Source organism: Berghia stephanieae, chromosome 1, assembly GCF_034508935.2.
Source record: "Berghia stephanieae isolate SIO BIC M18660-M18661 chromosome 1, UCSD_Bste_1.3, whole genome shotgun sequence".
Taxonomy (NCBI): domain Eukaryota; kingdom Metazoa; phylum Mollusca; class Gastropoda; order Nudibranchia; family Aeolidiidae; genus Berghia; species Berghia stephanieae.
Window position 1 is genome coordinate 123,223,047 of NC_088360.1, and position 27,281 is coordinate 123,250,327.

The window sequence follows — 27,281 nt, forward strand, 5'->3', positions numbered from 1 at the left end:
TAAAGAGTTATGAATGAAAAAACTAAATGTGTCGATTGCGGCAAAACTGGTTGGATCTGGGTCAGCCCAGATACTGTCCTTTTGTTGGTTAGGGCAGTGTTGCTGTTGACCATGGACCCCTTGTAAAGCGCTTTGAGCACATTTAGTGGATATTGGGCTATATAAAGCTCAATTATATGTCCCCCATGGATATCTTATGCTCTTCTACTTGGCTTCATGTCCTCATCCCAGACTAAAATTACTTGGTCTTGTTTTTGCCCTTTGTGAGATCCTCAGCTGAAAGGTAAACATTCTATATGTCAAATATTTGTTAGGAAATGGTTCACATGTCGCTGGAAGTAGCAAATGTTTTGGGATTGCCCAATGAAAATTAGGATGTTATAGGTTATTTATTTCTGCATAAATCACTTTTTAATTATTTATCCTTGGGCTTTTTAAATGTGTGGCTATGTGGTCTTATAGTATTGTACGACACTCGCCTTTGACCAGAAGTCCCACTTCTTGAGTGGTGTATAATTAAGTCCCTTGGAAAAGGCTCTATACCCACATTCTCTAACCATACTCAGATGTAACAAGTACCTGTTCGTTAACAGCGTTGTATCTGTCGGAAAAAAAATTATTATTGCCCAACAGGCATAATTTCTCATTCTACATGTTAAGTGTTGCTGTTGGCTGGGGACTCCTGGTAAAGCGCTTTGAGCATGTTTAGTGGATTTGGGCGTTTCATAGCACTCGTGACACTTTTACTTTTAGATAATTTTGCTGTCCGGAAATAGGAAAATGTAGGAATAGTTAACCACTGAGTCACATTTTAATTCCAACATCACCCATCCTGCTGATGTTACTCCCCCACTCGCTTCGATTGATGAGCAATCCAGTCTACAGCCACCTGCCAATCCCACATCTTCTGCATCTAATCACGTCACCTCAGACGCTAGCCCGGATACTTCTAACAACCTTGTTGGTAAGATACCTCCATCCATCCATCTCAGTGCTGCTGAAGAATCGGTACTTAGCAAGGGTCTCACTGAGACACACTTGTTGTCCTACCGCATGGATTCAGACGTTCACCAGTTTATGCGCATCTTACGTTTAAGGTATCATTTTAAGGACAGGGAAGAAACTAATCAGGAAGAGGATTCAGATGACCTCTTTGCTCAATTCACACATATAACAGTCTCTGTACACCCAGTGGCCCTGACAAATCATCCACCGTTGATCTCTTCATCAAAACATGCCTCAAGCAAATTGATAGACGGAACACAATTGACCAGAAATGGTCAACAGGTCAAATCTCACCCCCGCAGAATGGGAAGTTATTAATTAGATCGTTAAGATCTCGTCGTGATATAGTCATAAGGGGACTGACAAGGGCAGAGCAGTTGTTGAGTGGGATGCCAACCTTTATAAGGATGAAGGCCGCAAGCAGTTGAGAGACCAGGTTTTCTATGAGACCATACGACAACACCCAACGCTTATCAAATTTTGAACATGAAAGAAAGTAGTCAACAAATTTCAAAATTAATTTACAAATAATATATAATCAATTATCAATTTCACAGAAGCACAAATCATTACTAATGAATGCATAAAAATTAACAAAATCATAAACATAAATTACAAATTACATTACAGGAGTACAGCAATCCATATCAAACATGAGGTACAAGGAATGGAGTCTCTACTCTTAGCTGTTATCAATATCTGACCAGCTATTATGAATCATGAGATTATTTGTTTTTATTCTTCGATTCTCTTGTTCAAGGAAGCATTGCTCAAATCTGATCAATCATCGGAATTGCTCACCAATTTTAAAAATCAAAAGAATAGACTACCATTGGCCTCTACTGGATAAGTAGGGGTAAAAAGTGTATAACATATATACTGCTACATTTTTAACTTGACATACCATTTAAAAATGAAATTTCTTATACACAAACCAATAGATTTTCGTAATAATAAACATGAGTTCACAATGTTAAATATTACAGTCAGAAGTGGGTCGATATATATGTTTTTTGTTTCTTTAACTTGTAGATCTCGTGCATGGTATGCGTTTTTCTAGTTTTTGATAGATAATTGACAATACAGTCAAATACATTAATGTAACACACATTCAATTTTGATCGTTTCCATGACCATTTGCCAAGGATATATAAAATGTGATTTATCTGTTCTTTTGTTTGTTTTTTTTTGTTTTAAGGGTTTTACAGTGTTTGCAACACAATTAGCTTATAATCAGCGCCAGTAAAAAGGAAGAAATTGTTTTGTTTTTGAGGGTTTTACGGCGCTTGCAACACATTTAGGTTATATCAGCGCCAGTAAAAAGGAATATGGGAACTGGGATCAGATGTAGATTCCAAGAGCATTCCACCAATGTACTTAGTTTGAGATCACCTATAACTATAAGTCTCATCCGGACACAAGCACAAAATCCAACAAAGAGGAATACACTCAAGTGCTTACATTATACATTCAAAATAATAAATATAATAATACATAACAGACAGATGATTTACAAGGAAAAAAATATCATCTCCCAAAACAATAACTATGCATTTGACTGTTTCCCTCCCAGCTAGGACTCCGGCCAGGGCGAGGACAAAACCAAGTAATCTCATTCCAAGACAAAGAAAGAGAGCATGTAGGAAAACAGATATAAGGGGATAGAAGACACAGTATGTACCCCCCCCCCTGCCCACTAAGGAAGAAAATGGGATAGTCAAATTCTAGAATTACAATTAAAGCACCCAAGAAAAAGTAAGACAAAGGGGAACTGGGATCAAATAGGGATCAGATGTAGATTTCAAGAGCATATCATCAATTACTTAGTTTGAGATCACCTATAAGTCTCATCCGGACACAAGCACAAGATCCAACTAAGAGGAATACACTCAAATGCTTACATGATATATTCAAAATAACAAACATTAATAATACATAACAGAGATGATTTACAAGGAAAAAATATCATCTCCCAAAACAATAACTATGCATTTGACTGTTTCCCTCCCAGCCAAGGACCCCGGCCAGGGCCAAGACAAACCAAGTAATCTCATTCCAAGACAAAGACAGAAAGCAAATTGGAAGGTGGTAGAAGACACAGTAAGTGCCCCCTGCTTATCTGTTTCTGATAATGCTCAGACTTATTAAAGATAACAGGAATCAATTGGTGAGGATGTAGCTTTAGTTGATGGTCTAGACAACGGGGACTGGTCCTGATGATGGGGAACAAAAGATTCCATGAGCTTTCTATCAATGTGTCTATTTTGACATTACCGAAAAGCCTCATCCAGGCACATGCAAAGGATCCCGCTATAAAGGATAAGCTCAAATGTTTACAACGCATAGTATGAAAACAAAAATACAGTGGAACCTCCCGATTACGACACCTCCGAATAACGACAACCTCCTGATAATGACATTGACCCGTGGTCCCGATTTTTTTTCTATTTAAGATCAGTAAAAATAACCTCCAAATAACGACGCACTTTTTGATAAAACCTCCGAATAACGACATCATTTTGGCGATTTTCGGCAGTTTTCGTAGATAAAGAGCAGTATAATTAGGTGCCCCAAACGTAAACAACAACAAGTTGCTAGTGATTTCCGTTAGGGACCGGAATAATTTACGCACAATATAGGTCTCCCAATTTTGTAGTTTGAGTTGTAGGCAATACACTTTCAGTATTGAAAATATGTTTACATAAAATCTAACAGTTGAAGAAATAATAATATAAGGCTAAATTATTATGAAAATCAGGCTCCGAATAATTCTCGTTTTGTTCACACCAGCGCAATAATTTGCTCTGGTCTAAAAATAGATAGACTGTAACTTTTGATAATTTTAGAAAATTTTACCTTTTGTTCCATAAAATATCCATATCTAGACATTATTTGATGCATGATCGAGTATTTATGAATATGTGTTTCTTTTGCCACCTAACAGCCAAATTTTAAAGGTTATTTTTTTCTATTATTTACATTGGAACGTGAGCTGTCAAGACAGGAACATGTGGTTTGCCACGTGCTTCTCGACCTTTGTTTACGTTTGGGGCACCTAACTTTACTGCTCTATACTAAAAATACCGAGTATGAGTACTCAAAAGTTTATAAAAACGATTCCTGCTTGAACCAATGGGAACGCAGCTTTTTTTGACGAATCTTGGCTGATATGCATTAATAAAAACCAAGGTATAAATGTAAGTGTAAGCAAGTAAACACAAAATCTTGGAAAATGTGATATTATGTGGTGATAGAAGTAGTAGTAGTAGTAGTAGTAGTAGTAGTAGTAGTATAGTAGTAGTAGTAGTAGTAGTAGTAGTAGTAGTAGTAGTAGTAGTAGTAGAAGTAGTAGTAGAAGTAGTAATAATAATGATAATAATAATACTGTGTGTGTGTTGTAGTAGTAGTAGTGGTATAGTAGTAGTAGTAGTAGTAGTGTTTTTGTGTGAGGAGGAGGAGGAATTTTGTTTGTTTTAAAGGGTTTTACAGCGCCTGTGACACATCTATGTGCCAGTAAAAAGGAAGAAAATTGGATAGTAAAAACATTCTAGATTTACAATTGAAATGACATAAGAAAAGGTAAGACAAAGGGGAATGGTTTAAATAGGGAAAAGATGTAGATTCCAGGAGCACACTATCAGTTTACTCAGTTCAGATCACCTAAAATACTCATCCAGACACACGCACAAGAACCCTCTAAGAGGAATACACTACAATGTTTTGTTTGTCTTGTCAATGTTAATAAAAACTGGTCCCGCGGGCCTTACCACGCCCACTTTGTCCACCATCTTGGAAACCTCTAAATAACGACACCTCCGGATAACGACATAAAAACTCGGTCCCGTGGCATGTCGTTATCGGGAGGTTCCACTGTAGTACATTGACTTTACAAGGAAAAAATTAACATCTCTAAAAAAGAAAGGAATCATAAATTCACCTACCACCCTCTCATCTAAAGATTACTGCCAGGATCAGGGAAAAAAATGAGCAATACCAATTTAGAACAGATACGAGAGCAATGTGGAAAGGGAAAATACAAAGAGGCTTAGGACCTGCCACTTAATCTAACCACAACAGCCAGACTCTTTGCAGACGATACTGCAGTCAACAGCACTGACAGTGACAAACTGCAAGCGGATCTGCGTCAACTAGAAATATGGGAAGAAAGCTGGGATATGAAGTTCCACCCAGCGAAGTGCGAATCAATGTCCATAACAAGATCAAAAACACCCACGATAACTGAATACCACTTACATGAACATACATTGGAGACAGTGAATGTTGCAAAATATCTTGGTGTTAGCATGAAAAAAGACCTAACATGGGATGAGCATATTAACAAGATCACAAGTAAGGCAAACAAAACACTGGGATTTTTAAGGCGTAACCTAAAAATTAGCTCCTCGAAAATCAAGGAAAAGGCATACATAACATTTGTAAGACCTGTTCTGGAATATGCTTCCACTGTTTGGGATCCCATACCCAAAAATACATCTAAAAAATAGAATCAGTGCAAAGAAGAGCTGCACGCTACGTCCTGAACAGACATCACAACACCTCAAGTGTATCAGACATGCTAGAAAAACTACAGTGGCCGAAATAAGAACACCGCAGAAAATCAGCAAGATTAACAATGCTATTTAAGATCAAGCACCACCTTGCTGAATGCCCAGTCATCAAGAAAAAACTGATACCAGCACCTTTGAGACAGAGAAGAGGTAACAACAACCAATACAGCCTCATAATACCGTGGTTTTTCCTTCTTGCCGCGTACGGTCAGAGACTGGAACCAGCTTGACGCTAAAGTGACCGAAGCCACTACAATTGATGCTTTTGTGGCAAGTTGCTTTGCAAATACTTAGACCTTACACAAACCACCACTGACCAACGTTGACGACCCCTGAATGTCCCTGGAAATTGATTACTAACGATTATAAACAAGGAATACAGAGAGATGAGAAAGCAGTTTCATATTTGCCATAATAATCAACCAATTGATTGTGGGCAATCAAAGGAAGAAGAAGAAGAAGGCAGATAAGACAAAGCAATAGTGACGTCAAATGACCCCACCCAGATTTTTATACACAAGACTTATATTCTATACACAATATCAAAGCTATTAATAGTTCAAACATCACTCACATACTAATTTTAATATTGCTATTTTCTTTCTACTTCTCAGCAAAATGAAATACTTATTTGTAGTGGAATTGATAGTAAAAGTAATAAAATCAAATCATTTTAATAATGCAACATTTATATATTAATGGCGCCGATTACTAATTGAGCGATGCAGTACAACTAATATTATATATAAAAACAACATTCACACATCTGGCATCAAAATGGTATCACAAATCCATGATATAATAAATCAATTCCACTGAGTGTCACAATCATGCAACAGAAATCAGAGCAATGAAAAATAGTCCAAATCTCTCAGCCCCCCAAAAAACATTGTTGTCATAATTTTTACAGAGTAATGCAATAATCATAAAACCCATGCTGCCTGATGTCATAAAATACTGCACATGTCAGGAAGATACAAAAGGTCATCCAAACGAACATCATTTTTATCAAGGTAACACACAATAAACTCACAATAAATTTGACTAAACAAAACCTTTCATTCATGATTAAAACAAAAAAATTATGATAAATAAATATAAATAATTTCTTTAAAATGATATGGACAAACTTAATTTTGGGAATAAATAATTAAAATCGATGTAGATTTATCAAATAATGTGATTATAGGGAATATTTGTTTCATCAAAAGAATGTTTAAAATTATCAAAGCTGTAAATCGAAATAAATATTCTTTAACAAAAAATAATTTCTAGTATTCCACAGCAATATAGCTTACAAAAGAATTGTGGTTCAGATGAAGAAGTTAAACGATTTTGATAATTAGGGTATAGTATAACTGTGCGAAGAAAGTAAGTATGAACAGCGAATTTGGTGAGCTCAAAGAGTGGATGCATTCAAGAAATATTGCGATCCAGAAATATATGAGGGCGATCCGCAAATTTCCCAAAATTGGCAAATCGTGGCAAATTTTGGGAAAATTGGCAAATCGCGTGGCAAATTTTGGGGAAAAAAAGAAGCGAAAACAAAATAACGAAAAAAAAAGGTGCGAAACTTGAGAAATGTTGCAGCATTTCCTGGGCCCAAACCAAGGGAAGCTACTCTCTACGGATAATGATCCTTTAAAATCTTTGTAACAACTTTGTAATAAATGTAGCCTCCTTAAATGTAATTAATTGTCTTTTATATATATTTTTTTTCTGTATCGCGTGTTAATTTTTACTGAAACGCTTAGTTCTCCTCAGCAAATTTTTTGGCAAATTTCTTGGCAAATTTTGTTTTTTTGGGGGGCAAATTTTGGCAAATTTCAGGTCCCAATTTGGCAAAAAATGCAGATGACAGATGTATGGCACAAGTAAAAAAAAAAGTAATAAAAGAATTTTAAAAGAAAAAAAGAGAAGAAAAATGTTGGAATAATTTACATTTAGAATGAAGTAAAAGACAAAAATAAAAATAAAATTTTTTAAAAATAATAACCTAACAAAAAAACATAGAGTTTAGAGAATTTTTTAAATGTCGAAAACAATAAATATCATTTTGTATATAAGCCAGTACACGTAAATGTTGAACAGCAGCCATAGGAATAAAAACGGACAATGTACATTGTTATTTCAGGTTCAATTTAAAATCCATATACCAACTGATACTATACAAAGAAAGGATACAGGAAGCAAGTATGACTAAAGAAATCTTCCTATTGCTGTTATAGTTATAGGTTTTGTGTGAGATTCACTTCTGTTGAAAAATTATGTAGCACTCAATAACTAAAAAATCTTTATTCTTCTTCTTATTATTATTATTACAGTGCAACCTCTGGAATATGACATCCCTGAATAACAACAACCCCTGGATAGCGACATTGACATCTGGTCCCGAATATTTTGCCATTTGTTATTTGTAATAAACCCAAAATAACGATATACATTTTATTAAAACCCCTTATTATTATAATATTTTTTATGATCATTTTATATTTTTGCCTAAAAGTAAAAGAAGTTCAACTTGAATCACAAGAATTTATTCTTCATTTGATAATCACACTTTAATCAATCAGTATGAAGAAACTACTAGTAAGGAAATGAAATTACACAAAAAAGAAACAATACTTCGTACAAACATACTTTTTCTGTATACTTTAAAAAAAAGTTCAAGCAAAGTAAAAGGGATTTTTTGCTTGCATAACATCTAAAAAGTAAGTAGAGGGGTAATAATCAATGGATTTGGAATTATTTGAGTTAATTTAAAATTTCATTAGAAGTTTGTTTATATCAAAACTTATTGGACAGATTTACGATGTCACCTATTCCACCACAAAAATAAATATATAATGTTTTATACAAATAACTCTACCACTACCAGCATGTTTAATTAACTGTTGATGAGTTTATGCATCTCTCCTTTGAATGGTCCTTGAACATTTGATAATTGGTCTAATGTCTCTGGTGCATCACTTTTCCATATCATTCTTGTAGTGAATACCATAGCTGGTGGATCATGTCCTCCGGCTATTTGACAGCTGTTTCCATGGCATTCTTGATGTGACGTCAGCTGAGTATCTATAGATACATATTTAGGATTCACTTCTGATAAATGGGTTGCAATATCATCCGCATTTAATTCAGGCCATGAAGTTGACGACTGGTGAACTACTCCAAGTAATTCTCGAATAAACTCTGACCCAGGAGCAGCAGCCACAACTGCAGTGTTAAGAGTTCTGTGTTTCTGGCGGTACTGACTACGATGCAAAGAGGCAACAGCATCAGCAACAGAAAAAGTGGATGGTGACACAGGCTTGACAAAAACAGCATCCCCAAAACTAGCCAATCCACCGTGTTGAAGAAGTGTATATAACATATAAGACATTGGGGAATGCTTAGATTCAGGGGTGATGTACAACCCTGTTGGAACAAATAAGGGCTTTAGATGGTCTGATAGGAAAAGGCGATCCCACAACTCACCTGCTGGCTTCCTTTGAGCATGTACATAGACCTTATCTACTTTTCCATTTTTGTAAGCACTCTTGATACTGACATACAGTAATGGTGTCATTACTGGTGATTCCTCTTTTAATATAATGTGGAAGTTGTTGGGAATATGGGCATTATGATCACCTGTGCTTAAATGAATAGGATTGGGTGAGCTGTAAAGTAAAGTGCGAACATATCTAAAAAATCTTGAGTCTGTATGAAGAAGTTCCTCAGAATAGAAGTAAGATTGCATGCTGACACAAGGAGCACTTTCAAGATTTTTCACTGTGTTGAAATCTGAAACGGTTGGACAACCAAGAACAGCTCGACCAGGGCTTTGACTGATATGATATGGTTCTGAATTTGGCACAATAAACAACTGGCTCTTACTCCATTTCTCTTCTTCTAAGTGAATGGTAGTGCTTAATTTATCAACAGGGCCTGCAAGAAATGACTGAGCCATAAGCCTTGTGACATCAGGCCTAGTGAGATTAGTTATAGCAACATCTCCCAAAAGAAAAACTCCATGTGCGTCAGGAAAATCGTCTTCATCAACTCCAGCAGACAAGTCATGACTACAGTGTTTAGGATTTTTTAAAGGTTTTAATCTTAACATGACAATATCCCTTTCTAAATCCTCCAACCATCTCCAGTAGCCATTAGGATCACTTCTTGGCTTTACTAGATAGTGAATGATCATTTTGTCGGGTCGAAACTGATGCAGGATGCTCAAAATAGAAATATATTGGGCCATTTCAAAATGTCCATCAGCACACCAAAGGTAATGCACAGTAAAGGAAGGCAAGCCAGGAATCAATACAGACTCTCTGAACTTTTTATGGTAATTGTTATTGTCCAGAGACCATTTCTTTTTAAGCTCAACAAAATCAAGTTTATTGGACTTGGTATCCCCTGCCACACTTTGCGGAAGACCAAATCTTTTAGCTGACAAACCACCAGGTTGATCATCTGCAGCATACAGGTATGGATACAACTTGCCACTGAGTGCATCCCATGCCCAGTTAGTGCTATCTGGTAAATTTTCCAAGAGATAGGAATTTCTTCGATTTAGCACATTTCCGCATTGAAACACTTGAAAGACGAGTATACCTGTAAGGATAGCTGGCAATAAGACAACCCATAGGTTCTTGATCAGGGTGTTTACTCGTATCATTGATGAATCGTGGTACATTATGATGGACAAAAGATTTCTCTGTTGATTAAAAAAATATATGTTAACATAGATTACTTTTGTTTGTAATAGAAAAAAATAATAGTGAGGTTGAGATTGAAATTAATTATAATTATATATCGTTGAATAATATTACTTGCATTTCAGAAACATTGTACCCTTGTCAAACTGGTAATTATTTATTCTTTGATCCTTATTTCACAAATATATTGAATTCCAGTAGAATTCTAGGAAGAAAAAGTTCTTGGTACCTACCAATAATAAGGTATGGAAATAGAGAAGTTTTAATATATTTCCACCAATTGAAACAAGAATTCATCTTCAAGCCTACCATTAATATGTCCACCACATCATTTGTCTTATCCAGATATCTCAGTGAAAATAATCTATATCCGGTGAGAGCTGAAGAGTGGCATGACACAGCTGGTCACAGCAAATTCATAAGGATCCCTAACACATCTATTCACTCATTGCTGAGGTGCCTATTGAACATTAAACTTGGTAACAGATAACTCTTTAGATGTATTGAAATGGACCTTATAATAAGCTATAATAATAAGTATACTTCTAAACATCTTTCGTCAAAACCTCAAGGCACTTAAAAAACAAGACAGTGTTTACACAGAATACATTGCAAGACCAAATAAACCAATATCAAAACAATACGAGCATGGTCTAGACGTTATTTAAAATATATATAGAGCTAAAAAAATCGTACAGACTGAGGAAGATCATTCCATATCGTGGGTCTGAATTTCATAAGAGACCAAGATTTTGGTCTCAATAGCCAAAATCGGCCAATTTGGCTAGGGAGACCAAAATCTTGGTCTCCCTAGACACTTCCTTATGTAATTATCCAGGTGTGTCATTATTCCGGGTTTTATAGATGGCAGAAAATTAACTTTTCTGCTGCCTCAGATGCCTCTTCATGATCCTTTTTAAAAAAATGCAAGATTCCTTTCCAAGAGCTTTCTCCTCTTTTTCAATTCTCGAATATCATCACTATCACCATATTCTTCCTTTTACTTTTAAAAGTAAAAGCTTTCTTACTTTCTTCACTTGTTCCTTTATTTTCATCTTCTCTTCAAAGTGATTAAATTACCCTTTTGCCTATCTTGCTGGGCTGACAACATCAGATCTATGTCAACCTGAGCTTTGCTGAGGAGTCCCAACAAAATTGATTTGATCCTTTTATTTTTATGACCCTCCTGGCCTTTTTTTTTCTCTCTAAATATAAATTTCCCGTTTGTTTGTTTTTCAAGGTTTTGGACAAATCAAACATGTTTTCCCTGGTTTTCAAGGTCTTGAAAAACAAAATTCTAAATTCCTGGTTTCCAGGTTGCGTGGGAACCCTGAAAGGGCACCCTCACCAAGCTCACAAGACAACAAATCTAACAAACACAACACACGGCACGATAGGCTTTCTAGATATGGATCGCACACTTTTTAAAACTTACTTTCATTCTATTTGCTTGGTTTCCTTTCAAGTCCAAAACACACCTGTTATTTTAATGTCGCAAATCTTGGTCTTTAAAATATCATAATTAATAACATTCATCGTTAATCAAGAGTTTAAAAAGAAAGAAAAACATTGGTAACTGGACTCATTGTAAGGGAAGTCCGGTATGAACGATTTGTTTACCCTCTGTTGCTTCTCGGCTTCTCGGTAATCATTTCCGGTTAAAGAGTCGTTGACTGTTGCTGTAGTCAATATCCTTCCACACCTCACGCTCTTATTTCAGTTTATGGGAGAAAAAAAACAAACAAACACACACACACACACACACACACACACATACACTTAAAAAACTAGAGCATTTATATAGGGCAATTAATCCACTAAACGTGCTCAATGCGCATTACAAGGGATCCCTAGCTAACAGCAACACTTAACAAGTATGACGAGACATGACGCCTGTTGGGCCATATATCGGCCTTTTTCAAAAATCTGCCAAATTCCTGTCCTGTGACGAAAATTGGATCTTTGAAATATTTGATGCATATATTGTTAGCAAATACTTGCTTACACAGTCTCACTACACATTACTAACTTGTATGAAACATAAAAAACGAAAATCGAGAGAGATTCAGGATAGTTATGACGTTTTGTATTGACTGGGGTAGAGGAAAATACCCTGTCCTTTTTTTTGCATGACGGCTTTAAGTCGAATTTTTAACAAAATGGAGTGTCTTGTTGTATACACCTATGAATTCACCTGATGCAAATTCCCATCTTCTAACATCCTCATAAAAGTTTGTAACAATCAGACTTTTTAAAGTTTTATTATATATTAATAAAGTCTGTCCCCAAGGGGGCTACTCATTCCTGTAACTGCAATGAAAATTAACCAATTAAAATCCTCTTAACAATAGAAGTTCAACTAACAATGTTTTCTCGCCGTAGCTACCCCTTTTCCATCACGGCCGAAACTACAAACACATGATTTTTTCATTCAGTGTGATTTCCAGTTCAACACCGCTTCAAGAATGGTGAGTAATGTTCAACATTAGACCATGACCCTCATTCCTGTTACCAGGGCTTGTTATTTAAATAAGAACTTGTATTAAAAATAAAAAGTATCAGTTTATAGCTTTTTTAAGGCTCTAAATAATAGTCATACTTTAATGTTGGAGTAAATCATATTTTAGGGATAGTATGAATCGAAGCGAGATAAACTCATCCCTGTTACACTCATTCCTGTTACACCTTGTTTTGTAACAGGAATGAGGGATGTAACAGGAATGAGTAAAACATAACAGGAATGAGTAACAGGAATGAGGAATGTGAACTTTTTAAAAATGAAACACATGTTTTATTGTCACTAAGTCCTTTGGAGCATAATGGCCCATAGAATCGGAGCTTATCCCTGTTTCTGTAGCATGAAACAGACATTTAACTTATGAATACGAGGTTGGTCTATAGCAAATTACATTCCACAGCAGCACTGGTACCATACTATACACCTGGGTGAAGCAAAGTGAAGCAACCGGAATGAATTTCCTTGATTAAGGAAACCACTCTATGGTTGTGGAGGTTTTCGAACCTGTTATCTCCATGTCGGGAGTCCCTTTCGGTAACCACTCGGCCACGGCGCCTCCACATGGTTTATCGATTCATAGCATATTCTTTTGTTTCATAAGGATGTGTTTGGTAAAATGTTTTGTAAACCACTGAAGTGTTACAGGCCTATGTCCATTGAAGTGGTAACATTCATTGTTACAACGTTACCATTAAAACAATTTTTATTGTTTACATATTAATTTCTTCCATTGCTGAAAGACTATTTTTAGTGCAAAGTTACCTTGCCAATACCAAATGCCTAATGTCCAAACATAGTTTGTTGCCTGTTAGGCTCAGATACATTTTAGATGATTACTATGATTTTAACGGCCCGGTATCGCTTGTACAAATGTGACATTGTATCACATAATAGTCTTCTTTGTTTCTTGACTTCATTCATGTTACACCTTGTTTTGTAATAGGAATGAGGGTGGCGAAATGTAACTTGATATTATTGTTCATTTTCAAGGGTCATAGCTTTGTTGTAACGATTGTTTTATTTTGTTTTCTTATCACAAAGGCCAAAAAAGCCATGACGTCAGCCGAGAGCAACGACTTGACCGTCAAAGACGAGATGGAGTTCCTATTCGACGTGCTGTTAATCTTTAAAAAAAGAACAAGACAAATACCAGAGCGACAAATCGAATGGAAAAAAAAGTCCATAAAAATTAAGACACCAAGAGAACAATGCAAACAGAGAAAGAATTGGATAAAAAATTATCACAAAATCTTGACCTGAGTTACACTCCATCCTCACACTCAAAATCTCCACTCCAGTATGTCTCTCGTCAAAGATATCAAGCTACTAAAACAGCCAATGAAACCTAAATGTTGAAAAACCAAAGTTTTGAAGAAGTGAAAAGGCTGTCCTCTCTTTCTCAATCGAAAAAGAAATCCGAAAAGTACAAAAAGCGCTTGGACAGGTCATTAAAAATATAAAAAAACTTTCGTTGACACCCCGATCAAAAACTAGAAAAACTTTTGAAAGATAGCAGAAAAAACAAAAAAGTGAAAAGAACATTACAAAATCATTTTGCACTCCTATAAGACATCAAACATTTGAGGAACAGAAGGCACATGTACACATCCGTGAAACATCTGGCAGCTGGTATGACTCTCAAAAAATATAATTTCTTGGAAAAATTCGGAAACGACGTCAAATGCCTCCAAAATGTCCAGATCTTGTCAAGCAAATAGTAAGAGATTTTTTCCTGAAAGGTGACACTTCTAAATTAGCTCCAGGAAAGAGAAATGCAAAAACAAGAAATAAAGTCAAGAAACAAAGAAGACAAATATGTGATACAATGTCACATTTGTACAAGCGATACATCTCTTGCAACCCATACGTGTCATTTTCTTCATTCTACCGACTTAAGCCATTTTGGGTTGTTACTCCAAGAAAAAGGGACAGAGAAACATGTGCATGTAAACAATGTGAAAACATTAACATGCTTACTTCAGCGCTTTGGAGAAAAGGAGTCAAGAATGTTCAATAATGTTGTTGGTCACATCAATGAAATTTCATTCATTTCTACAAAGTGATTTGAAGCAACATGTTTTCAAAGGTAATGATGGAGACATGCCTGAAGTTGCACCGGTTGACTTAAACAGTGATTCAAGGGATGAACATGACCAAGATGACATAGACATTAAGGTGATGCCGACTGAAATCGATTACAATGGTTTTCTCAAAAGATTGAATGAATACAAATCATTTGTTGAAGTGGTTGATGAATGTGAAAATCAAGCATTACGTGTTTGTGAAATAGTTGGGGCCAGCAGATGTGTAATCAAAACTCGCATTGGTATTGACAATAGGTGTACACATTTAATTTCAAATGATATACCTAGATCTCTGTGTGATGGGAAACAGTTATTTCCAGTCAAGCTGAGGGCCGATGGGGATTGCCTGCCTGCATGTGGTGCAGTGTATGCATTTGGCAAAGACACATAAACAGACGAAATACGAGTAAGATTGATACAAGAGCTGGCTTTACACAAGGACCATTATTTGTCAGATTCAAACCTTGCTTCACTCAATGACAACATCCAGACAGTTGTTGAATTTTTTGTCACAAACTTGGACCTTTATATTCCCGATGTTAACATAAGTGATAAAGATACCTTGGAAGAGTTGTTCAAACTGGACGTTATGTCATTAAGTAAACCAAAATCATACATGGGTATGTGGTAGCTTCTCGCTCTTTCCATTGTTTTAAAAATGCCTCTTTTGTCTGTTTATCCAAACATTCCGAACTGCCACGAAAGAGTATCCTGAATTTAACAAACAATGTTGGTGCTCTTTTGTGGGTCTCTACCAATATATGCCCCAAATCATCGTATAGGCGCCCTAACCATTTTGTTCCCCTTCTGAGTTTCAATCACTAAGCGTATTGAATTTATAATCCTTTCGAATAAATATGTTGTAATTACTCATTCCTGTAACAGAAAACTCATTCCTGTTACGTCCACTCATTCCTGTTACACAAACTCATTCCTGTTAAGAATGACTTTTTCATGTTTTTCATGCTAAATATAAATACTTGAAAGGAAATATTATTTGTGGTGGTTTAACACTTATATACCTAGACTATGGTAAACAATTTTTATTTTTGTCATTTTCCTATAATTTTTTGGAGATGATGATTGCTCAAATAATATCCTTTGTTTTCAAAAACTGATTTCTGAATGCCTTTTGTAAAACAATAAATGTCATTTTGTTGTCAAAATTAGTATCAATGCTCTGTGTTTATTGTTTTTCAATGTTTTATTTCAATAGTTGTCCAAAAATGTGTTAACTTATGTAATGTGACATATTTTTTTAAGCGTAACAGGAATGAGTCACATGTGGATCGTGTATCACAAATACTTAAATAAGTGACCAATGAAAACTCATTAAGCCCTGTTATTACAATTTTATGTCGCATACATATCACAGAAAGCATACACAAAATAATGAGTATGTTGGAAATACTTGACTTTTCAAAAATTGGAGGACTCGAATTTGGCGTTATTTTGAAAACGGCCGATATTACATTTTTGGGGGACAGACAACGCGGTTAACAGCCAGCTTCTCATTTTACACCTGAGCACAGTGAGAGAATGTGAGTAAAGAGCCTTTTCCGAGGACTCAACTATGCGCCGAACGAAGCTCGAACCCAGAACCCTCCGATCCGAAAGCGAATACCATACCACTAGACCACATAGGCATTCCATGAATGAATATAGCAAGATAATCCATCAGACAAACGCCTGGTGACAACAGGAATCACCCGTGTTGTCTAAAGTGAGCAAATTGGGTGTTAATAATCTTGCCCAAGGAAAAGAAAACGAAAGTGCTAGAGGCGGGGATGGCTCAAAAACGGGGATCTCCCCCCCCCCCCGCACCCCACCCCAACACACACATATAATGTGTGCATATGTGTGTGTGTGTGTGTGTGTGTGTGTGCGTGTTGTAATACATAACGCCTTTTTCAAACAAACGCAGACGAACAGTGTAAGCACGAATGTCAATTTCAAGCGTAAAAGAAGAGGGATTGCAGAAAGATTTCATTTTTATTTATGGACAGCAAGAAGTTCACGCTGATGGACAGCAATGATTATTTCACCCGCTTCTACTATTGCTTTAGGGGGTCATAGAGAATACAGTAGTCTGTGTACGGGGTAGCCTATGGCGAGGATGATTTGCTACAGAAACCAGTCCGTTGATTTTTCCTGATGAACGGAATACTGACCTCCACTTAACATTTTTCCCCTTCTAAATCTGCATTGTGACCAGCAGCAGTTGTTGTTGGAAGGTTTGTTTGTTTGTTGTTTTAATTTATTTTTTTTTCAATGTCGCATATTGTTCACTTGTAAAACAGCACTCTTCCAGAAATTTCCGAGTTACCACTAATTCGTCGATTCCAAATTTAAGAACGCATTTAAACAATTGACATTTTTTGCCATTTCTAGCAATAGAGAAAATAATTCATAATTATTAAACTATTAACCCTCTACTTACCACCCAACACAAAAACAGACATTTCTTACTGAAACAGAAGCACATTCTATACATAATATTGTTCGACAATGAGCTCTATTACAGAATGTCAAGTTTTTATAGCTGCAGCAAAAATAAATGAAATCTGGATGAGAAAAGTGACGGTTACATCGTAACAAATGTGACGATTTTCTAATAGGTGCAAAGGAGAGGGTTAATGTAACAAGAAGCTCAAGTAGGGCTAAAGCCGAAGTCTTCGGAGAAGAAATCCCCTCACATTCATTAGTCATGACTCCTGTGTGCTTTCTACTTGTTTTTTTTTTTTTTTTTTTTTAAAGTGCCGAAACAGCTTTTGAATCTGAATTTAATTCTGGTATATTTTTAGTGTACTCTTATCATTCCGGTGCCAGTTATGCAATGATATCACTAAACTTATTCTTTGTGTTGTTGGTGGAGTTCGTTTTAATTTCTCCTTATCCATATCCAATGACATCTGCACTCTGGGGTTACACTAAGGGTTCGAATTACTTTTTGTTCTTCCTGTATCAGTAATATGGCGTTAGCGTAATAGTTCAAATATCGATTTCCAATTAACTCTCAGGCTCAGAATAAGCTGCACAGACTTTGACTTCATCCAGGGGCGTGGCTATATTGGTTGATTTGGTGCCTGGCACCAATTCCATCTTTAAACAATGGATTACAGCATTTTAAAAATAACAAAACTAAAAAAATGGTATAAACCGCCTCTTACTTATTTAAGTAAGTCTTTTCTGTATATGTTTTTCTTTCTTTTGTATTTACAAATATAGCATGTTTTTAGTCATTTTCATCTGTAACTGGCACCACCTTATACTGTAAGCATGCCACGCCACTGAGCATAACCCTCTTAGTATGCTATGCTTTATAGCCATTCGGGTTTAGAAATTATTTTTTTTTTAAATTTAAATGAGCTTTTATATAGCGCAATATCCACTTAACGTGCTCAAAGCGCTTTACAAGGGGTCCCTGGTCAACAGCAACATTTAACATGTATAGGACGAGACATGACGCCTGTTAGGCGATATTACAATTTTTCGGACAAAGACAACGCTGTTAACGGCCAGGTACTCATTTTACACCTGAGTACGGTGAGAGAATGTGAGTAAAGAGCCTTTTCCAAGGACTCAACTATGCGTCGAGCGAGGCTCGAACCCAGGACCTTCCGATCCGAAAGCGAGTATCATACCACTAGACCACATAGCCGCACATATTGTGCCGCATCTATCTAGTTCTCTGCTTACAATCGTGAGCGCTATCTATCCATTCTATTTTCATATGGTACTGTCAGTTCGATTATTATAATAATAATAATATAATTTGTTCCTAGATGCTTCAGAATGGATCACGATGTTGAGTGTCATCCTAGTTTGTTTGATAACTCTTGTTAAAAAATAAGTTCTTAGCTAAAAATATAATGTCATTTTAAACTGGGTGCGAAGGGGCCAAGTGGTGAGGGTATGGCTGTTATCCAGAGGGCCCTGAGTTCGAGCTCCGCTTCATACATCGAGTTTGCTCACCTTCGACATCACGGGTGGTCCCTTTTGACATCAGACGGGGGGCGGTGGGGATTGGGGAGGCGAAGTGGTCGATTGGTTAAGGTATTGTACTGTGACCCGGAAGATCCCGGGTTCGAGCCTCGCTTCAAACATTTTCGTATTTTTCCTTGGGCAAGATTATTAACCCCCTAATTGCTCACTTGGACATAGATGATTCCTGTTTACATCAGACATCTTGTTTGGCGACGATATATTATTATGATGTCGTGCGTGGCGGAAGGGCATAATTTCAATTTTTGAGAGTATTTCTATTATAACGATGAGCCAAGTAATCCTTGCGATGAGCCCATAACAATTTTAGGTAAATAGACCTGCAAAAACACATTGATCTTAGCCTTTGAACTGGCTAAAATGTCAACGCTATTATGCTGTATAAAATAATGTCATCATTAAAACATTAAATTCCCCCGAGAACACTTAGTGCGAATTATGCCCATGACATGCTACGATAAATGGTTTGAAAATTATATAAAATGAGAAAACCACACTAACCAGTAGCATTTTTCTTTTCCTACGGGGACACGGAAAACAGTTTGTAACAACCCGTTTGAGTGAGACACAGTGTTAGATAATTTATAACATGTACGTTCATGTTAAAAATATAATTTTGTTTAGATAAAGTACTTGTGTGAGTTTGTTGTTTAATACTTGTCGGTTAAAAATTGAGCTTTGAAAATTGAGCTTTATATAGCGCAATATCACTTAATGTGCTCAAAGCGCTTTACAGGGAGTCCCTGGTCAACAGCAACATTTAATATGTAGGACGGGACATGACTATGACGCCTGTTAGGAGATATTACAATTTTTCGGACAAAGACAATGCTAGTAACGGCCAGCTACTCATTTTACACCGAGTATGATGAGAGAATGTGAGTAAAGAGCCTTTGAACCCAGGACCTTCCTATCCGAAAGCGAGTGTCATACCACTAGACCCAGTGACTTCTTAATAGTAGACAATGACTAGACCACATAGCCGTTTAAATAAAGTACTTGTGTGAGTTTGTTGTTTAATGCTTGTCTGTTAAGTATTAGTTAACGATATGTGTTTGTGCCGACGTGTACATTCTGCAGGTCTGATATCCGCCTGCATATAAGTGCAAGTCGGTTTATACCGACGTGAACTGAGTAGACTACTGGTAAGTTCACAAAGGTTTGTACCAAATGTAACTTTTGTTAGATTCAACACAAAAGGACAACAAAAGTTATTTTGAAAAGCTGTGGAAAATTATAGTTTTTACCGGCATCTCTGGATTAAAATCAAAAAGTCACACATAACACACACACACACACCCACACACACACATACACACACACACACACACACACACAAAGAAATTGTCCCCAAAAGCTGACTGTCTAATATTTAAACAATAAAAGAAATTTAATAGCTTTGCAAAGCACCCGTAAAGTGTGGAAAAAGTGTTTACATTGTCCACACTTTTTCGGTGTTTTAAAATTTTTCTATCTATTATTATTTTGATGACAGAGATTCTCATTTTAAAATGTTTAAAATGTTTTTCATTATTTTTTATCAAGAGATCCTGATGAAAGCAAACTCCTTCCCTAGTTTATTTCAAAATAACTTAGTATCAATCTCTTTTGTGTGTGTGTGTGTGTGTGTGTGTGTGTGTGTGTATGTGTGTGTGTGTCGACGTCACGAAAATGACCCTTTAATACGTTTACGAAGTCAATTTCATTTGGTTAACTCGAAGTTTCAATGAGACAACGTTTTCATTCATGAGGCCACTCCACGAACAAAGCTCAGGGGCGTGGCTATGACATAACCAATAATTGGTTGATTTGGTGCCTGGCATCGCATCCATACAGCATTTAAAAAAAAAAAAAAATTATTAAAACTGAGAAATGGTATATACCGCCTCTTACTTATACTTTGAGTAAGTCTTTTCTTTATTTACAAATATAACATGTTTTAAGCCATTTTCCTCTGATTCTGGCACCACTTTATACTGTAAGCATGCTACGCCACTGACAAATCTTATTCTTATCCTTGATTCAACCCGTCAATAAGGTGCCATGTTGAAATGGACTATAAATATTTTGAGAAAACATCATCGCATCTAAAGACAGTATTTTGTGGGGATGCTTAAGATGAAAGAAACAATTTAATTCATAGTAAAAATATGAGATTTGTTTTAGTTTTTTTTTAAATGATTTAATGAGAAGAATGAACATATTGTCCAAACCTGAAAAAAAAAGTTAAATTTTCTGGTAATTTTTAAACTTCAAAATCCCCTTTTGACATATGGTTTACCTCGACACAGTACCTTTTTGAGTTGGAAGGTCTCAATTAGTTCCAAACATAACAATATTTAGGACATCTGAGTCTCGTAAAATTCATGACACCAATCACCATCCTCATTGAAGGTATCTATTTTTATTCAAATATTATAACGTATCTAAAATTAGATTTTAACCAGTCAACTGTCGTACTTTGAAATGACACATATTTAAAAATATGGCCAGAAAACTTCAAATATCGGCCGATTAAAATGGCCTTCATCAGGGCAACGAACTACAAATTGATATTTTGTCTAGGTAAAATATATGCTGAAAGGTGACTTTCAAGTTAAAATGATAAGTATATGGTACAGAATTTTAAAAATATAATATTTATAATTTATGAATACGTCATTCATTTTGAAATAATCTTGAATTTCGTAGAACTTACTAAAATGATGTTATCTTATATTATTACCCAGCTTAATAACATGGAGATTAAATGAAGCATTCTTGTGCAGGATAACTCAAAAATATTATCTCCCTCATCGTTAATAATAATAATAATAATAATAATAATAATAATAATAATAATAATAATAATGATAATAATAATAATAATAATAATAATAATAATAATAATAATAATAATAATAATAATAATAATAATAATAATAATAATAATAATAATAATAATAATGATAATCATCATCATTATCATCATCAGTTGTTTTTTAAAAATCACTTTTACATTTTTTACCCTATTTTGCTACCAGAGACCCTCATCACAAGGATGTTTCACTCTCCAACAATGTGTTTACTTGTGGTGACTGCGCTTTTCAGCGTCCAAGTCGTAGTTTCAGTCTTGGATGGCATTGACGAGGAGCCCGTAGACGTCCAGTTTGAACTGAACACCTTGTACCTCACTGAGGGTCAAGAAAAGAGTGTAGATTGTACCATCAACAGGAGACTGATATTCTTCATTTCTAATCCAGTTTCCTTCTTGTTCAACTGAAACAGGTTTGTAAATAAATGAATGATTGAGTTTTCTTATTCTTCTTCTTCCACTACTACTACTACTACTACTACTACTACTACTACCACCACCACCACCACCACAACAAAAACTTGAGCTTTTATATAGCTCAATATCCACTAAACGGACTCAAAGCGCATTACAAGGGACCCCCTGGCCAACAGCAAAAATTAACATGTAGGACGTGACATGACGCCTGTTAAGCGATATTACAATTTTGTCGGACGGGACAACACTGTTTAAGGCCGGGTACTCATTTTACACCTGAGTACGGTGAGAGAATGTGAGTAAAGAGCCTTTTCCAAGGATTCAACTACGCGAGGCTCGAACCCATGACCTTCCGATCCGAAAGCGATGTCATACCAAAAGACCACATAGCCACACTACTACTACTACTATTACCATTATTACTACCACCACCACTACAACAAAAACAACCACTACTACTACTGATACTATTACTACTACTACTACTACTACCACTACTAGTGGTAACTACTACTATTACTAATACTACTACTACTACTACCACTACTAGTGGTAACTACTACTACTACTACTACTACTACTATTACTACTACTACTACCACTACTAGTGGTAACTACTACTATTACTAATACTACTACTACTACTACCACTACTACCACTACTACTACTACTACTACTACTACTACTACTACTACTACTACTACTACTACCACTACTAGTGGTAAAATTTTGCGTTCAGAATTTCGAATAACTCCCCAACCGCAGTGCGATCGTGTTGTTTTTTCAGGGCTAGAAAAATGTGTTTTTAAAGTTGAAATGATTAAAAATGGAGAGTTTTATTAGTATTTTGTCACTTTAGGTAACCATTTTCATTCTCGACAATAATAATAATAATAATAATAATAATATAATAATAATAATAATAATAATAATAATATTAATAATAATAATAATAATAATAATAATAATAATAATAATAATAATAATAATAATAATAATAATATGACCATTGCAGTGGAAATGGTGAGTGGACAACCCTGGCCAGAAACACCCAAATCATACCAGAAGGAGACGAACACAACCATTATGACGTCATTGTTACCTACAACTCGGATTCCACGACTTTTCGCCTTGTCTTCAATGACCCTCAAATCGACCTTGACAATGGGCATTTGCGATGCCGCGTGACCTTTAGCCGCTCAGCAAGACAAGGAAACTTGGCTTCAACTTCAGCCACAAGATACGTCATTACGTCAAGACCACACTTGGCCTGATTCTTCCAGAGTTTGACAGCTTGTTTTAAAAACATTTTGAATGAGAATGCCAAAAATCCCCAAATTATGACATTAATTAAACCTTTGAAAGTAGTAAAACTAATTTGGCAGTTTGGCAATACTTTGGGCATCTTACTACAAGAAATGAATCGATATAACAAAACACGGAATAGTGTACCTATATTTTGTACGAAGCAGTTTGAAACAGTGAACATTGAAATTGTTTTTGTTTTTGTTTATTTTGTTTGCTTGTTTTTTTGAGAGATTAAACTGCTTCAAAAGTAAATAAATAAAAAAAGGAATATATAAATGAATAAAAACTTTTTTTTAAAAAAGATGTATTAAACTTTTGCAGATTTTTTAAAGCTACTGTATCTGGGTTGGGCTTTTGTCCTCCCATAGTGGGAAGGGAGCTCACATGCTGCGTTTTCTATCTGTTTATCAACTTGCTTTCTGCTTTTGTCTTGGAATGAAATCATCTAATGCTTAATTTTGTTCTGGCCATGGCCGGAGTCCTTGGCTGGACGGAAGGGAACAAGTCAAATATATATAGTTATAGTTGTTTGGAGATTATATTTTTCCTTTGTAAATCATCTGTCTTATATATTGCAATACTTTTTAAATTCTAAATATAATATAATGATCTTTACGAACGAACCCACTTATGGGTCTGGTTTAACATTGTTGTAATGGAAAATATTTTGCGTAATTTTTTTGAGATTTCCATTACAATGAGCCCATAAGGAATTAGGCTATCAGACCTGCAAATAATTGCACGTCGATTTGAATGTATCTCTCTTCGTGGAATCCTGGGCTTGTGTCTGGATGAGACTTTTAAAGAGATAGCAAAAGTACACTGATAGTGTAAACTTTGAATCTAAATCTGTTCCCAATTTGAACCAGTACCCTTTGTCTTATTTATTTCTCGTGTGATTATAATTGGAAATCAACACGTTTACACTATCCCGGTTTCTTCCTTTTTACCGGCAATGAAATGACTGTGTCGCAAACGCCGAAAAACCTGAAAAATAAACAAAACCAATAATCTATTATAATAGAATTATTTTACTACATAGATCACCAGGGCCATAGAAGCTTTGTTATTAACATAAACCGGACAGACCTAATCGTAATAGGGTCTCAATACTAATGCTAATATCAATAATAAAAAAACCCAAAACAAACAATAAATGTATTGTCTGGCAATAAAACTTTTTATACGTTATCGTCATTTCCGTACAGTGGCGATTGCAGCCTATTGTAAGTGGTCAGAAGAAAAAGAGATGGAATTCTCTAGAATTTCCGAGACAAAGGAGAACTGTGTTGTTTTTGTTTTTTGTTTTTTCCTTGTCATATCCAAGAGTGGATATGGACAGAACAACTTGAGTTGGGCAATTTATATAAGGAGGAAGAAAAAAAGTACAAACTGAGCTATACTCAAGACAAATCAAACAATAGAATAGTTCGGTCTGCTACATGTATCTGGGAAACCAATTAAGAATCGCCAGGAACGAGTTTTATCTGTAGATATATGAAAACTTAACAGATGACAAAATGTCATCAACAAAGACATGAATAGATTTACTGGACATTGAGGTGGGGGGGGGGGGGGCATGTTTTATTTCTCATTCTTAAGATAAGCTTCTCCGGTGAAGAGGAAAAGAGGCAGACAGACCTATGTCATGTAAGTGCAGAGCTAATGAAACTAAATCAAAGAGCAAAAGAAGTGAGACTTCAATGGATTCCTGATTACTGCGGCACCATAGAAAATTAAGTATCAGATACTTTGACCAAAATGGGGCCTGAGCAAACACAAGATGAAAACCTTTATGCAGTTGGAGAAATCAAATCCCATACAAAAAAACAACTGGTATAAGACCCAAGCTTCAATAAAAGTGACTTTAGACTGCGATCAGGACTTTCAAAACAGGAGAAACAGGTATAATATGTGATTATGGTGAAGGAGAAGAAGATGCCCACCATGTACTCCAGACCTGCCCAAAGTATGCAACAGCAAGAGAGGATTTTTGGGCTGGTGCAACACCCCTGCAGATCACATTTTATGGCCTCCTGACAGAGCTGAGGAAGACAACGGGGTTCCTTCACCTACTAGACATTCAAACATGAAGACAATATATGAGGGGGAACGAAGAAGACCACTTGGTACTAGGAGGAAGACATTGGGAAAAGATATGAAAGATGCTGACAAGATCTTATATGGAAGGAACTGGTAGGCCAAAATGTCTGGGGGACCTCTGGGAACCATTGTTCCATAAAAAGTCTTTCAAAGCCATAAGGCCCATGGAGCCAGAATATATCACCGTTTCTAAGCATTAAAGACAATAGCAATTGAATGCTACTTTTAAAACAGAACGTTTGTCTACCCCCAAATTGTTTTTCCACCAGATCTAACAGACTCAGCTACCCAATCACTGCTGAATGGACGGTGGGGTCAGAAAAAATCTTGACTTCGCCCGGGATTGATCCTGGTCCCTTTACACACGAAGTGAGTGCTATCTGGGTGCCCACCTCATACTCCATGAGAAATTAAAAGGATTCTACTGCTGCTGCTGCTGATGATGATGATGATGATGTAAAATATTCCGCATTTGTATTCAAGCCTATTGGGAGGCACATATAACCCAGACATCGCAAAGTAAGCAATTGAAACTAAGCTTCCTACTCAGCAAAAATATTAATGCTGACAGCGCAACTCTAACTGGGGTTCAACAGGTCTAAACACAATGTCTTATTCTTTCCCACATTTTGCCCCAGTCAATACAGCACGAACATAGTATAGAACTGGAAAATATGTTATCAATTATAATTCTGCACTTGATAAACAAGAAGTATGAAAAAGGGGACTCCTTCAAACAGGGAGGAGAAATAGTTTCCAGAAGCAATCTATCATCATTTTTTTTTTTGGATTCTTTTGAGACCACCTAAAATTCCTACTCCAGATTCAGGCACTTGATAACCTCAAATGATTTTTTAAAAATACTAATGTATATAGAACAAAATATATCATAAAATAGAGAGATAATTTAAAGAAATATTATGATCTTTCATATATAGAAACATCCATCTGTTTGTTTGTTTTGTTTGTTTATTGCTTTAGGTCTCTTCCAACACAAATGAGGTTATATGAGAGACCGCTGAAACAAAAAAACAAGCAATCTAACAAAAATAGGACAAATGTAAATCAAAATCATAACCTAAAGATATAAGCTAAATTATAAATAACCAAGAACAAACAGGCAGAAGATTTACAGAAAAAAAAATATCCCCTGTCAAAAATACAATCACAAACCAAAGAAGCAGGATAGGCTAGTAAAGAGAAGAAGAAACGACATCACTATCGGATCGTACACCCATGCGAACATCATAGGTATATGATTCAAGGGTGATGCTCCCATCCAACCACCCGCTAAACATCCATCTGTCGCAAATTAGGGAGCAGACACTGGTGTAAAATAAAGATATGAAATGAAAAAGAGTGTAAAAAACAGTACCAGACAAAGCAATAAAGAAAAAAGAAAATTCCAAAAAAATCACAGTAAAAGACTCTGGAACCTACCATATGGACTCAACAAAGAGCATGGACACAAACAACAAAGATGTGAAAAAAGTATATAGGAGGGCATGGAAACGGTGACAAAGATGGTTCATTTTAAATTTAGAACTCGAAGTTCTGGGAGTTCACTAGACACAACGGATAGAACAATAAAATCCCACTGAGACACATTTCTAGCTGTTTCCCATTTTCATGAAGGATCCTAAGCAGGGCTTATATAGAATCAAATCATAGCCATTGTCTCATGCATGTATTAAACAGCCAGATGGAAGAAGAAAACT

At 35.8% G+C, this 27,281-nt stretch overlaps 2 protein-coding genes across 10 annotated transcripts; one reads left to right on the forward strand and one right to left on the reverse strand.

Moving 5' to 3' along the window:
• Window positions 1–1,521: 1,521 nt before the first annotated feature.
• Window positions 1,522–12,010, reverse strand: LOC144962971 (uncharacterized). The gene is made up of 2 exons (XM_078896470.1): window positions 11,709–12,010; window positions 1,522–10,272 (listed from the first exon to the last, which is right to left on the reverse strand). Exons 1-2 carry the CDS (start codon window positions 11,712–11,714, stop codon window positions 8,461–8,463), a joined length of 1,818 nt encoding a protein of 605 aa, XP_078752596.1. The 5' UTR covers window positions 11,715–12,010; the 3' UTR covers window positions 1,522–8,460.
• On the forward strand, window positions 10,706–26,849 carry LOC144962972 (uncharacterized). Of its 9 annotated transcripts, none has more exons than XR_013643550.1 (4): window positions 19,501–19,517; window positions 19,961–20,025; window positions 21,904–22,147; window positions 23,168–26,849. XR_013643550.1 is itself a non-coding variant. In XM_078896471.1 (3 exons), exons 1-2 carry the CDS (start codon window positions 12,350–12,352, stop codon window positions 22,140–22,142), a joined length of 261 nt encoding a protein of 86 aa, XP_078752597.1. In that variant the 5' UTR covers window positions 12,335–12,349; the 3' UTR covers window positions 22,143–22,147; window positions 23,168–26,849. The 9 variants fall into 9 exon arrangements, 1 of the variants encoding a protein (XP_078752597.1); XR_013643553.1 differs by lacking the exon at window positions 19,501–19,517 and adding an exon at window positions 19,873–19,883; XR_013643554.1 differs by lacking the exons at window positions 19,501–19,517; window positions 19,961–20,025 and adding an exon at window positions 10,706–10,729.
• The last annotated feature ends 432 nt before the right edge of the window (window positions 26,850–27,281 follow it).